The sequence below is a fragment of the Nesoenas mayeri genome, assembly GCF_963082525.1.
Source record: "Nesoenas mayeri genome assembly, chromosome: 9".
NCBI classification, from domain to species: domain Eukaryota; kingdom Metazoa; phylum Chordata; class Aves; order Columbiformes; family Columbidae; genus Nesoenas; species Nesoenas mayeri.
This window is the reverse complement of record NC_137557.1, coordinates 8,159,492-8,174,602: the sequence shown is the minus strand read 5'-3', so window position 1 is coordinate 8,174,602 and position 15,111 is coordinate 8,159,492. Positions and strand designations below refer to the sequence as shown.

At 42.9% G+C, this 15,111-nt stretch overlaps 1 protein-coding gene across 1 annotated transcript; it reads left to right on the top strand.

Annotated features, from left to right (window-relative positions):
- Window positions 1–1,361: 1,361 nt before the first annotated feature.
- On the top strand, window positions 1,362–13,622 carry LOC308043549 (cytochrome P450 2J2-like; the record flags this gene model as incomplete). Its single annotated transcript, XM_080349704.1, has 9 exons — window positions 1,362–1,529; window positions 2,609–2,771; window positions 3,315–3,464; window positions 4,932–5,092; window positions 6,619–6,792; window positions 7,023–7,164; window positions 7,810–7,997; window positions 9,101–9,242; window positions 10,702–13,622. The coding sequence occupies 9 exons, from the start codon at window positions 1,362–1,364 to the stop codon at window positions 10,911–10,913; spliced, it is 1,500 nt and encodes a 499-aa protein (XP_080205830.1). The 3' UTR covers window positions 10,914–13,622.
- Window positions 13,623–15,111: the final 1,489 nt, after the last annotated feature.

The window sequence follows — 15,111 nt, the reverse complement described above, 5'->3', positions numbered from 1 at the left end:
TGGAGCCTGAAGCCTTCATCCCAAAACCAGCTTTCAGATACCCAAACTTACCCTCTGTTACCTGCGCTGGTGAGCTCTTGCAACAGTACACACTGCTCACAGTGTCCACCAGGCCAGGCTCAGACTGAGCCTCTTGTTGGACTCAGCCTTACTCAACAGGACCCAGATTCACCCTGCAGAAAGGTTTGGGAGAGCAGACAAGTGGTCACTGCAAAAGCAGCAAGACCATAGAGAGAGGACCTTGCTGGTGATGGAGTAACCCTATATCTTCAAGAAGGCTTTATGTCAAATTAACTCATCGTGGTTACAAGAACACGCATTTAAGCCTGAATAATTTAATCCAAGCAGATTACAAAGCCAGAGCCATCCAGGGAAGATGTAGGATTAGATCCACCACCGGGCTCCCCTGTGGCTGGAGTGAGACAGCCACACTCAGTACAGCCCTGGGCCAAAACCACACAGAAAAGAGGTTTTGGCAGAGCCTTGTGCAGCTGGGCAGACACCGCAACACCGCGGCTCTGCAAACCGCGGCGGCTGCTTCGAGGAGCAACCGCTTGGGAACCTCAGAGCAAACTGCTGCTTACTGGGGACAGGGGACACCAAGCAACCGACACAGGGAAGTGTCTTTGTGGATCTGTTTTTCTTCTATAACAATGCTTTCGGTTTCTGGTTGCTGCCGGGCACAGCAACCTATGGGTTCCTTAAAACACTAAGCTAGAAGACAACAGGGTTACAGAGCATAAATTAATAATCAGTGGCCCACTCACCAAGCCTGACCCTGCAGTTTTAAAAAGGATTTAATAAAATTTTTTTAAAAGTTATATTCTAAAACTTAAATTACACCTTTAAAGACATTAATTTAGCTTTATACTTCAAGAATTAAATTATTTTTCATCTCCAAGACCATACCCAACAGACAGGATGTTTCTTTTTATATAAAAAGAAACAACACAATAATTCAGTATTTCAGAAAGGTAAGAAGTGATGCACCCTCAGTATTTTCACATTTAACCACAGGAAACTGCATGAGGTGTCACCATTATGTGAGACACTTATCCTTGGATAACTGATCAATAATTGGCATTTAGACTCAGTATCGATACTAAGAAGGAAACAAAATTCTAAATGGAAAAAGAGCCAGATCACAATTAGAGATGAGAAAGGAGAGGAGGTGTGGCTTGGCCAACCCCCCTGGATAACGTATTGCAGTTTGCTGAGGACTCCAGCTTGGGAAACTGGAGATGGTCACTCTGATGGGTGAGTCAGACATACGTTCTTCTGGAAGAGTTTGTCTGCTGTGGAAGCAAACTCACCTGCCCCACTCCAAACCAACACTGGGCAGCTGCAGTGTGGGTGAGACGATGGGGACTGCTGGGTGTCTCCTGGCTCTGGCGGTGGCTCTGCTGGCCTGGCAGCTCCTCAGGCTGCAGCGGCTGCGCTGCCGCCTGCCCCCCGGACCAGCTCCTCTGCCCGTCATCGGGAACCTGTGGCTGCTGCGCTTCCAACTTCGCCGAGAAACTCTCACTAAGGTATTACTTTATCTCTGTAGCTGAAAATGGCTCTGAATCTAGTTTAAATTGTACATTGCATAGGAACAGTCTAAATTTAGAATTTTTAATATTTTTTTTCAACCTCGGCTTGATTATCAGCCAATTTCAAAGAATCCAGGGACTCTGCATTATGAAAATTTTAACATAGTAATAAACACCATAATCGCTTTACTCCTTGCTGTTTTCTTTCTCTTTTGGACACAACTAACACGGTGCATAACTCTACCACAAATACTGCGTGATATTCCACTCACAGTTTCATTCTCTATTTCTGTGCTGATATCCAGCCCTGCGAACCCCCCCAGGAGAAGTTTCTTTACCTGACACCAGTGTCACTGGAACATCTGCAGGGCACCAGTGGTCTCATCTCCATTAGAAGACCAAATATCTGCTCTAAACTGTCTCTTCTTTGTACAGCAAAAAGATTTCGTCTGCAGTAAACAGATCATTACTAAAACAAAGCAGGAGAATCTGGCTGCTATTATTCTGACAGCATGATGCCCTCATAAACCTATAAAAACTAATTCAAAAAGGAGCTTTTTTCAAGCTATTTTAAGGAAAAATACAAGCATGATCGGAGGAAGGGCAATAGAGAAAAATAAGAAAAATCACATGGAAGCTATAGGAGAGAATGCAAACACATTTCTTTGCCTTCTTCAGAAGTCAGAGGCAAGAAAATACAACAACTTTGGTTCATTAATAAAGCAAACAGAATAGCTCAGGAATTTTGCCTGCGTTCATTCGCTCTTTGATTCTGAGCTGATAGCGGCCTCAGTTTCTGTGACATTTTCAGAGGTGGTTTTCTGAGACGTGTCCTTAGTGTCTATTCCATACAGTGTCTATTCCATACAGTGTCTATTCCATACAGTGTCTATTCCATACAGTGTCTATTCCTCTGTCCCCAATGCACGTTACAGCAGAAGGCTACAGTTTTCTGAAATTCAACTGGATATCAGCAAATGAGTTTAGTTACACCTACAGAAAACTCTTAAAATTAGTATTTAAGTGTATGCATTCCCTGGTTTACATTTCTTAATTTGCTGTTATTAACTCTTCAGTTAACCAGCATCTACGGAAACATCTACACGTTGTGGATGGGACAGACGCCCCTGGTTGTACTGAACGGATATCGGGCAGTAAGAGATGGCATCGTCACCCACGCGGAGGAAGTTTCTGGAAGACCCCTTACCCCATTCTACAAGGATATGATGGGCGAGAAAGGTACAGGATTTTACATAATACTGAAATATTAACAAGATGTAAAGAAGAAAGACACTTTCATATATATATATATATATATATATACACACACACATGAATTACTGGTATACAAGTGCACCACTGGGCTTACGTTGTAAAAAGGTTCCATGTAGAGCTCATATGTTCAGACAAAAAAATAAGAAATTAGATTCTTATAAAGCATACTACTGACTTTTTTCTTCCCAGTAGATTCAAAGGAATATTTGCCCAGAAGAGCTGCTCTTCAGTTCTATCACTAAACCTGATGACTGCTCGTGTAGAGGAGATGTACAGCTAAAGCTGCTCCATCCTTACCAAACCCACCACTCAGTTTCCAGGGTCACATTTACAAGCAGCGATAGAGCTGGAGTCATAAAAACCTCCAGCAGGGACCAGGAGTCAGTATCTGAAATCACAGGATCTTCTTTGCTAGTGCAATGTAACCCAATGTAAATTGAATTTTGCCCCCTGCAGGGCAAGGATTTCCCTTCCCAGCAAGGAAATGAACGTTTCTGTGTCCTGCAGGTGTTTTTCTGACAAGCGGGCACACCTGGAGGCAGCAGAGACGCTTTGCTATGAGGGTTTTAAGAAGCCTGGCGCTCGGTCAGAACAATTTGGAGCATCGAATGCAAACAGAGGCCGGTCACCTTGTGGACGCCTTTGCAAACACTAAAGGTAAATTCACTGCAAGAATAACACCTAGAGCTTTTCCTGAAATGGGCTAAATTATGGGAGTCAAAGTTTCACAATACATTTTTACAAGTAACATAGATATTTTCCATATTAGTAGGACTTCTACTGGCTTCTTAATTGCATTCTTCACAAAAGATGTTTTGTCTGCACAGCTGGCAATATAAAATTGTTTTTTTTTTAAAATAAAGATTGTAAAAATTGTTTTTATTATCAACATAGTCTTGGGGACAGCTGGTAATAATTATGATATTCAAGGAGTATAGAAAAACCCCATGTTGTTCTCCATAAAATACACAATTTGTGACCTGCTGCGAGTCATTCTGGGACAGCAGGTCTTTAGGATTTGGCAGAGAAAGAGCCCCGGCACAAGGAATGTATCATTCCATTGCCCAGCAGAACTTCTTATGTTTTGGATGAAATAGAGACCAACAGAATTTTAGCAAGATGCCAAAATAAAGCAATTAAATATAGATATTCCAAACAGCCCAATCACTCACCAGCATGGCGTTCCGTACTGATGTGAAAACACGGAGGAGCTGCCCAAGGTCTCCGTCTGGTTCTCCTTGCACCAGACACAGCAAAGGCACCCGTCCCTCTTCTGGGAGCAGCCCATTCGGATCTTTAAACTGTGAGAGATGAACAAACTACCAACCCCAAGTCCCTGTACAGCCCCAATCCTCACCTTCTGCGCAATCCTGCCTCAACTTTTAACTCAGTAACAGTCTTTACTCTTTCCAAGAGTGACTGCAAACATTGGACTGAAGTCAGAGATGCGCAATCCACCATTTTCCATAGCAGTGTAATTCAATGGTTGCCATTGCCATGGAAATGTCTACTTAATGTTTTCTGGATGGAACCCTTTTTAATGGCAGCTGCTTTCCATTCCATTACGTGAATTTTGCCTTTTCAGCCTGTGGGGGAAATATATATATATATACACACACACACACACACATATATATACACATATTTGAATTGTTAAGTTGTACTTGAAAACAAAAAGGAGATAAACATTTAGAAGCTGTAATTTCTTAGTCACATTGAAATTACTTTTTTTAAAGGATTGTTTGTTTTGTTTTGTTTTTAATTGCCAAGCTGCAATATCTGCCTTAGGATTTGAAGGCGTATGTTCTAATTAATTGCTTGTGTGTTCATGCAATCCAAACCACACATCAAAGACAGAAAAGAGGCCTAATGTTCATCTTCTCACAACTGATAATCATTGTATTTTACAAGACCAAAAAGCAGATGGAAAATAAAGATACCCTGCACTTAAAATCCATAGTTAATATGTATTAAACTACAGTTTCCTTGTGTGAAATCTATCTAGAAGTAGTCTGGTCTTTATTATTTTTACCATTAAAAAACAAATAAAAGAAGTCTTCCTTTTCCCCATCTTTCTCACTGCAGCCTATTCAGAAACACTCACAGCACCTCCTGTACCCACAGGTGAACCTTTCGACCCCCACGCCTGCATTGTCCACGCTATCGCAAACATAATTTGTGCTGTTGTTTTTGGTCATCGCTTCTCCAGCGAGGATGAATCTTTCGTCAGGCTTATCAAAGCTGTTCATGTTGTGATCTACTTTCAAGCGACTATCTGGGGCAGGGTAAGAATCTGATTTTCTTGTTCTTATTCATTAAAATGCATTTGCACTTGACAAGTCAAAACGAACCAATTAAAAGTCAATGACGATTATTCCCAGACATTGCCACACCATTATTCTGTGAGCCATTGGGCAGTAATAAGTTAATACATACCTTGTTTATGTTATTACTGCCTTATATTCCTTACTTATGTTAGTAAATTGTGTGTCCTAAAATTTAAATTCTAGATTATCACAGTTTTTCAGATTTCCAAAGTACATAATGTATTTCAAATGAGTCACCATTTGCAGAGTAATGTGTATGTAAGATTCTTAAATCTTAAAATTAAATCAACTTTTAAAATTTTTCATTTAGTTTTGAGAATGCAGAAGAGTAGTTAATGAGAACAAAACCTTCAAAGTCCTACTCTCTTGAGAAGAGATCTTGCTTCTCATGTAACTCAGATCACCACCAAGGTGTGAGTTATTCTGAACTTCCCATAAGATACAGGTGACCATGTCATCACGTCAAGAAGGATATTTTTATGTTCTTGAAAACCTTGCTATTGCTTATGGTGTGCAGATTCTGGCACACTGGTGTTCTGTAACACCAACAGGTTCTCCAATGCATACAGAGATGCCTTAAAAAACCCCACATCGGAGTAAAAATCAAGGCTGAGAAAATGTGTTTGTGAGCCAGATTCAGCCCTCAGTTCCTCCAATTCACCCATTTTCAGAAGACCCTGTTGCATTATTAGGTATGCATCCAAAAAGTAAAATACAATCAGTCTCCTGCTCTCCTGTGACCTGATAACCACTATGAGACAATGTTGACACTTCGGGCAGTTGATGGGGATGGAGAAGTCTGCACTGGCCCACAGATTCCTAATCACAAGCCATAAATAAGACAAGGGCTCTGCCAGCAGATCTAGAGACTGAGGTCCATCCACAAAGCATACTCAACACAAAGAAATGAAGATAATTCTTGTTCCCCTCAACAAATACACACGGAGGAAAGCCTTCAGAGACTGAGAGGCCACATCAGCTTCTACACCTGGTCAGTCTTCAGCCTGTCCATTGAGGAGCGAAACTGTGGTTATTGAACACTGACAATTTGATCAGACCAATTTAGACTGCTGCATCTTACTAATAGCTCATTAAGAAACAGCAAACAAGTTTTCCTCAATGCCAGTTCACTTAGAGGGCAATGTAAAGGTTTCCTAATCCCTCTTAGAAATGTAGAACAATTTACACTGGAAGGGATCTCTGCATGTCGGCTAATCCAGCTCCATGCTCAAAGCAGGCCTAAGTAGATCAGGTTGTTTAGGGACTTGACTGATCAAGTCTTGAAGCTCCGAGGATGGAGGTTTCACACAGACCCCCTGGGAAACCTGTTCTCAGTATTTAATCTCTCTCTGACTTGTGTCTATTGCCCCTCATTCTAATTGGGAGCTCATAATTGCAGTGACTTCGCTGACTTAGTAGGAAATCAGACTTGGGTTCTCAATTTAAAGGAGCTCATGTTTCTACTCTTTGGTTTAAAATGACAGATGTACGATGCTTTCCCGTGGCTCATGCGCCGGCTCCCAGGACCTCATCAGGAGGTGTTTGCACACAACGACTTCATGCACAATTTAGTTAGGAAGGAGGTCCAGACTCATGAGAGACGGAAGGCAGATGATCCACAGGATCTCATTGACTTCTACCTAGCTCAAATAACAGAAGTAAGTATCTGCTTGTCACACTTTCCCTTCCCTGGCCTCAATGCCTACTACAAAAACTTGCTGTTCAAGTAACCACTATGGACATTTTAGATGCATACTTTGTTTAGCGCCAAAGATTTTTGTTTTGGTGAGCAGCTCACTGTTTTCACCAAATAATGACAATTTCTACATGACCCATGAAATGTCTGGCATTATCCACTTCAGAGTCTTCTTGTGAATATACCCTACAGACCAAAGATGATCCGACTTCTACATTTAATAAAGACAATATGGTCCAGACTGTGGTTGATCTTTTGCTGGGAGGGACAGAAACAACAAGCACCACGCTCCTCTGGGCACTGCTCTATATGGTACAATACCCAGAAATACAAGGTGAGCAAAAGCATTATCAGAGAGAACTTCATTCAACATCACAGCACAATGAACATCATTAAAGTGTAAGGATTAGCTCAGTCACTTGCAATATATCAAAATAACCCTTAATGGTAAATATGAATGGTGGTACATCAACAACTGAGATCTAGAAAATGAAAGTTTAATTGATAAAACGAACATGCTTTCCCCACCAGTTCACCAAGAAGCAGCACCAGCACTGGTTTCTCTCACTAGAAGGGGATGGCAAAGATTAACGAGCTAAAGACATCCCATATGCAATCTAGTCTCTTATCAACCTTCAAAGTGCAAAAGCTTTAAAAATGTGCCTGGTCTGATGTGTACTCATAAACGTAACAGAAATTACACCTGTAATTTCATATTTTAATCCTTTTTTTGAAACATAGGACTGCACTATCCCCATCACTGAGTAGGATGTGTCTGAAGTGAGAGACCGTCTGGTGCTTTGGGGATATGCACCTTCTTGATGAACTGAAACCAACACAGCAGTCACACCACATGCCAATGCATTTCATAGCAATGTAATTTCTTTTTTTGCCCGGTCTTGGACCATACTCATACAGAAATTTGTTGGGGAAAAAAAGGTGGGAGTAAAAACACTAGAATATTTTCATTTCTCTGCAGAAAAGGTCCACAGAGAGATAGAAGCTGTTCTGGAACCCTCCCATCCCATCAGCTATGCAGACCGTAAAAAGCTGCCGTATACAAACGCTGTGATTCATGAGGCTTTGCGCTACAGCAACGTCACTTCTGTTGGGGTCCCTCGACAGTGCGTGAGGAATGCAACTTTGCTGGGTTTTCACATTAAAAAGGTACAGAGAATACCTCCATGATTCTTTAAGCTCTGAGTTATTAATATTTAGTATTTCTAGGGAATTAGTGTCTAGAGTCCCTGACTTTGCACAGAGGTCTTGTGATATCCTGTCACGGACATGAAGCAAAGCACCGAGTGTTAGCTGGTGCAGAAGGAAGCTTGGGAGAACACAAATAATAGCAAAAAAACACATAGGGAAAACCAAAGTCTTTCTTCCCATGAGCCAAACACAGCTCATGTCTGGGAATCAAAGCAGAACGTGTTCAGAGGAGTGAAGAAGAAATGAGGTTTAAGGGTTGTCAAGCCAGCAAACTTGCACACATGGGGAGCAGCCTGGAGCAACCTCTGGTGATCCCTGACAAAAACACATAAACCCCACAGGCTTAAGGTCATGGTGGCTCAGTACAGTGACAGATCTGACAGTCACATTGACCTTGTTCCCCCCCAAAAAATAAGACAGGGTCTTATATTAAGTTTTGCTCCAAAACTTATTACTTTTTTACATGTATAGCTGCCTGGACACAATTTAAATTTACTTTTTAAATGAAATATAACTTGGGCTTATTTTTGGAGTAGGGCTTGTATTTTGAGCATCCTCAGAAATCCTGAAAAATCATGCTAGGGCTTATTTTTAGGGTAAGTCTTATTATCAGGAAAACAGGGTAGAAATGCCCCGAATATACTAAGCATAAAATTGATTTGATGGAAAAAAAGATTCAGTGAAGAGTACCAAAAAAAAACCTCAAAAAACACACACACACACACACAAAATAACCCCCCAAAACCCCAACAACCAAAAATAACAAGAAGGACTGTGTTATGATTAGCCTGGCAAGTATGCAAAACAATCCAAACTCCACTCCAGCTTAGAGATGAAGACCCTTCGGTAGTCCTGACAGAAGAGAACTAAGCCAAAGGCAAACGTGCAATGTGCTGTGACAAAGAGAAGATACAAGGTCTTGTCATGCCTGGGTGTGCACAGGAGAAGACCGAGTTGAATCCAAACACAGGCATAGGATGGTGTATTATCTATTATGGAGAAGGAATGTCGAAAAAAAAGAATCAATCATGCACGGAAAATATAATCTCCGTTTCTTGCAGGGCACGCTTGTTCTGCCCAACCTGCACTCCGTGGTGTGTGACTCTGAGCACTGGGCCACCCCCGGGAAGTTCAACCCAAATCATTTCCTTGATCTGGACGGCAACTTTGTGAACAAAGAGGCGTTCTTACCTTTCTCTGCAGGTGATGCCCCGATGTTTGAATATTCCTGTTCACTGTGTCGGGCGGCGAGACTAGAAACACCTTTTCTAAATTCTAAAGTTTTTAAAAACGTGTTTTTATAAAAATGTATTTGTCACAAAGATTTAAAGTTAGGTATTCTACTCTAAGAGCCACAAATATCGTCTTGCATTTTATATATTTTAGACATGCAAACAGAGGATGAGTACGGCTAAGAGACGTGTTGCTCTCTCCTTGCTACATGTATAGTTCCTGCTATAAGGGCATCTGAGCTCATTAGTCCCTAATGTATTAAATCCTGATAACACCCCCAAATCAGAAAACCTGTTTATTCTCACCTTACAAACGGGGAACCCAGAGACAAAAGTTTTGTCAAAATACACAATCTGTGATAAAAGCAGGAAACCAAACCTCAGTCTCCCAAATCCTATAGTAATAGTCCAGCAACAGGTTCTCTTGTATCTCCAGAAAAATAAGTAAACTCCAGTCTTTTCAGCACAATATTATTAGATCTATTAATTTTTATTATATATATAGAATAATACATAATATATAATATTATAAAATTATAGATTATTAATATATATTAATACATATATATTAAAACAAAATACTAACTTTTCAAAAGCATAGTACACTGTACAACTTATCTGATTTACAATGCAAAATGCAGTGATACAAAGACACAGGAGGAAAAAAACAAGTGAAAAGCAATAGAAAACATAACTCGGAGATTCTCTAGGCTACTAGTTTTGCTGATAATCAGATTATGAAGGAAAGCAGCACAAAACAGGAAGCTGGCACTATTTACTGAGAATTAAAACGTAAAGTTAATAAAAACACTGGAAAACAGATGAGTGTGGGGTTTTTTTATGACAGATAGTATAAATTTGTTGTAGATAAAAAGAAAATAGTATACTAATTAACTTACAAAGCAGTCAGATCAAAACCAGTAAATGCAGATTTTAAAACCATTTGCCCAAATTGTCTGGAAATTCCCAAATCATATTTGCAAAACAGGTACTTAGCGTCTTCTTTCTTCACCAAGCGTCCACTATTTTACATGAATCAACAACTAATTTAGGCTACTGTTTCAACCCAGGCATTGAACATTTTTTAACTTGCTCTGGTTGTTTTCTGTTTATATGATCTGAGCATTTACATCTCCAGAACCTGACACACAGAACAAGAATAAAAATGAAAAGAATCTCATATGCGCTCCAGGGAAAGTGGGGGAAAAAACCCCACAAACAACCAATCCCAACAGCTGACATAATTAGACACATATGGATTCTCAGTTAAAGAAATGCTTCCCCTACCTCCAAAGGCACCTTCTGTCCTTGCAGGAGGAAATGAGAAATAATTACCTTACAGTAACAGAATTGATGGAACTCAGTAGAATTTTGTTTGAAGTTGTTTTTCAGAACTTGGCTTTATACAACGTTTCCCCTTCCTTCTGCAGGCCACCGCGTGTGTCTGGGGGAGCAGATGGCGCGGGTCGAACTGTTCATCTTCTTTACCAACCTGCTTCGGGCGTTCACGTTCCAGCTCCCCGAAGGAGCGAAGGAAATCAGTCTGGATTATGTTTTGGGTGCAATACTGCAGCCACATCCATATAAACTCTGTGCTGTGCCACGCCAGTCTGCAACTCACTGCAGTGCAGAGGGGCTTTGACCAGTCAGTAATTGCAGATATTTAAAAAACACGTATCACTGTCTCAATTGCATTCAAATATAGGTAGCTCAGTGTAGCAAATGAACGTAGCGTGCTTTTATTTAGGAGGTCTGACCTCATACAGTTGAGCTTTTTAAAATTAAAATAGGTGTACTTGCAAAAGCTCATATCATCACATCTTTGGCACATGCATAATAATATGTTCCGTATTTTCACACTCAGAGGATTTAGGATTTTAGAGAAGTAATCTGTATCAAGCAAAAGTTTCCTGCGTATTATTCGCTCAGTCAGATATCACATTCTTTAAATGGCACAACTGTTCCAATACAGCAAAGTCCAAATTAAAAAAATGCCTTCAGGTTGCAGTTACTCCTCTATGTTCACAGAAGGTCTTTTCTTACATCCTTTTGCAGAAGGTACCAAGGTATATGCAGTTTTAACTCCTATTCCTTTCACAGGCCCTTGAAGACATATATTGCAGTACAAACTTTCACACATGCATTAATTATTACATAGTGAGGCCTCTTATAGTCCATTTAAAAATCCTGACAACTTTTTTCTTTTCTCCCTCCCTATCTGTTCCTGTTTTATCACAACTCTTGGATCCAGGTGCTTTCACGAATCTTTCCTTTTTCTGCTTAGAAGCATCATTATAATAATCAAATGATTTCCTATTTGAAGGGAAAGGAACAGCCTTTCAAGAAAAGTAGAAAATAAATGAAGATGCCAACATTTGTTAAAGCAGGCACAGTACAGATTTATCACTCAGTGTTTCTCTTGTTGTGTCATCATTCCATACTGCGCAAACAGAGCGGCACGTCCTTCAACTTCAGCAAATCAAGAGACTGCCCTACCTGATGCAGTAGAGCAGGAGAAATCAAGACTATACTAAAATGATCGGACAAGATAGAACAATAAGACTCTATAGAAACAAACAAGAAAAGCACCTTTCAGACTTACAGAGAAGCTTTAACGTGCCATTGCTGCTTCACTATTTCTGCTCCACACATCTACGGCTGAATAAATCTCTTCACACTTAAAGTCTCTTTCTGCCCTCTGCTGGCAACCACAACCAACTCCAAGGAGAGCTACAGCCAAATCCTGCACGATCGTTGAAGGAGAACTGGGTGTCAGGGAATGGGAGAGCTCCAGAGACCTCTCCCAAAATCAGGGAACTTTTAGCTCCTGGACATTTCAGACCCAGCCTAAGCAAGCAGTAACCAATTACTGCCTTATGGCTATTTTTGCAGGTACTTTATGTGAGGTAAATCCAGTTCCCACGTGGATTTTAGTACATAAATGTCACCACCAGATGTGACCTTAGCAGAGGCACCAATAGGTGCAAGAAACATAATTCACCAGCTCCTTGCCAGACATATGATCAGCTGGAACAGACAGAACTGATGCCACTCACATGGCACTGCACGTCCCGAGTTACAAAAAACCTCCAAATTAGCACAGGAGACAAACCTTTTCTAGGGCAAACAAAAATAAATCACTTGGTAGCAAAAGAGGCGATTTCAAATGCAAGATCCTAAACATTTAAACAGATCTGAAAGTCAGTTTTTAAAATGGTTCTTCTCTCATCTGTAACCACTGCAAGAGATGGAAAGTAATAGATCAGCCCTCAGTAGTAATCAAGCTGTAAGGTACAAACGCAGAAAGTTCCACACTGGGCTACCTCAAGCCATTTGTTTGACAATTCTGTCTGAAAACCAACAGCTCTACCACTGCTTTACAGGCAGCTCCAGATTTACCTCTAAAGACATAATATTTTTTTCTCCATTACATTTTATAGCCTTTTTCTCCCCTCCATGCAAAGGCAGTATCATAAATACTTCACTTTAAATGAATGTACTGAAAAAGATGTACTCTAAACCTTTTAGTTTGCTCTGAAACCCAGCTGTAATTGGAAAAGCAATACAAGTCATATGACAAGTTATAAACTTGAAATTATTTTTTAATCAAAGAAATAAACTGAAAAAAAGCAGTATCCTCTGAAAAACTCTAAAATAGGGCTATTTGTTTTCAAATAGGGTTGTTTTCAAGAAAGTTACGGAATATATCTAAACATTTCTGAATGACATAATACTGGTTTTTTTGACTTGGTTTGCATAACGAAACATATTTATAACAAAATATCTGAATTTCAAGCAATGTCTTGAAATGGAAAAGTTCTACATCGGGATTTAAATCAAATCTACTTAAAAACTGCCACACAGATACTGTTAACACCAACATACATTGATTTTATCACTTCTGCGTTTCTAAACAACAAAACCACTCAGAGGCAGTCGCTCAGCGCTAACTGCCATTTGCCACCTTACAGTCCCGTCCTGCCAAAATCACAGTCTTTCGTACCTCAAAACTCACCTTCGGCCTCAGCCAAGATATCTGGCCTCTGAACTGGGCAAGGGGGGTGCAACAGTCAAAGAACAGAGAGGTGTCGCTGGCTGGAAACGCGGGGTCTGTGTAAAGGTCTCTTTTCACCATCACGGGCTTTGTCTCTCGCAGCATTTTGAGCACAACCAGGGGCAGCTGCACCGGCCTTTCCCGCGGCTGTGTCCGCGCAGCAGCGGAGCAGCGGGAGCGTCACTCGGGAGCGGCAGCTGAGGCACCAGCAGCCGGGAGATCGATCCGGGAGCACAAAAGCTCCTCCCTGTGCCCACGGAGCAGCCTGAGCCCCGGCATCGCCGGCTGCTGGCAGCACCTGCGACCGCCCTGGAGGTTCCCGGCTCTGCTGGGAGAGAGCGAGGGGCTCAGAGACACCGACCCCGGCAGCGCATGGAGCCCCTTCCCCGCCACACAGGCCCCGCCACCGCCACCCTTTCCTCGCACCCACCTCCAACCAGGCGCCCTCCGCGCACACCCCCCACCCTGACACCCTTCGTGCTCCAACCAGCCACCCCACAGACGTGCCCCCACACCCGCTCCCTCCCGGCCCCGGCCGTCCCCTCACCGCGGGTCCCGTCCCGCCGCCATGCCCGGCGCGGCCGTTCCCGCGGCAACGCCGCCGCGCTCTCCCCGCCCCCTCAGGAAACAGACTGGGCCGTCGACCAATGAGATGGCGGCAGACAGGCACGTGCTGCTCGCACCACCAATCGGCCGCCGGGGCCCGCCGAGCGGGGCGGGGCCAGGTCCCAGCGTGCCCCGCGGCTGTGGCTGCGCGGGGGTGCGGCCGCTCCCTGTGTCCGGAGTGCCGGGAGCCGGGCCGGGGGTCCCCGGGCACTGCGGGTTCCCGAGCGCGGGCGGGATCCCGCACCGGAACAGCCGGAGAAACGGGAAACTCTCCTGCTCGGAGCTGCAGGAGGAGGGAGGCGCAGCGGTCACCTGAGCAGCTCTGAGAGGCTGAGGGAAACAAACCCAAACTCTATTGTCAAACCCAAACTCTATTGTCATGCAGATTGTGACACAGAAATTGCTGATCTTCACAAAGCGGTTTCCCGAGATGATGGCAAAGATCACATTTTCAGACGGTTTATCACTAAATAGTTGTCCAAGGGCTGAACTTCCAAATACATCTATTCTCATCTTCTGACAGCTGCCACTGGCTGGTCAAACAGAAATGATAAAAGACATGGTGTTGTGTTCGCTTCGTGTTGTGTCACCCCCGCGGCCACCCTGCCACCTGTCCCGCACCAGGGACCGCCACCCATCTGTGGCCATGGTGTAGAGGACGCTGACGCGGTCACCTCCAAGCCCGGCAGCAGCTCCCCAGCCCTGGCACGGCTGCCACACCGCGGGGTGTGCGTTGTCCGCGACCCAGGGAGGCTGGTGTCACTGCTGCTGCAAGCCCTGTCCCCTCGTACACCCCAGCTCTGACCCCAGATGGCCTGGTACTGAGCGGGGATGCACACAGGGCAGCGTCTGGAAAGGGGTAATGCTGTTGAATAAGGTGCGGTAGTTTGGATTGTTTCTGATTTTGCCGGGAAAGCCCAGGAGCACAAGCTGAACCATAGTAAAAGCAGGTGAAAACTGAAGAAGAAATGCTGAAATGCAACTAGGGCAATTATTCAGTGAGAAGCAGTGGATGCCTTGTCATTTTAAGTCTTTGCATCAGTGTTTCTTCCCAAAAGATGCTCCGCGCCGGCCAGGAGCCCTGGGTGTCACCATGGGAGTGTCTTTGGCTCGTGTTAGGCTGGAGGGAAACAAACCCAAACTCTATTGTCATGCAGATTGTGACACAGATTGCAGATTG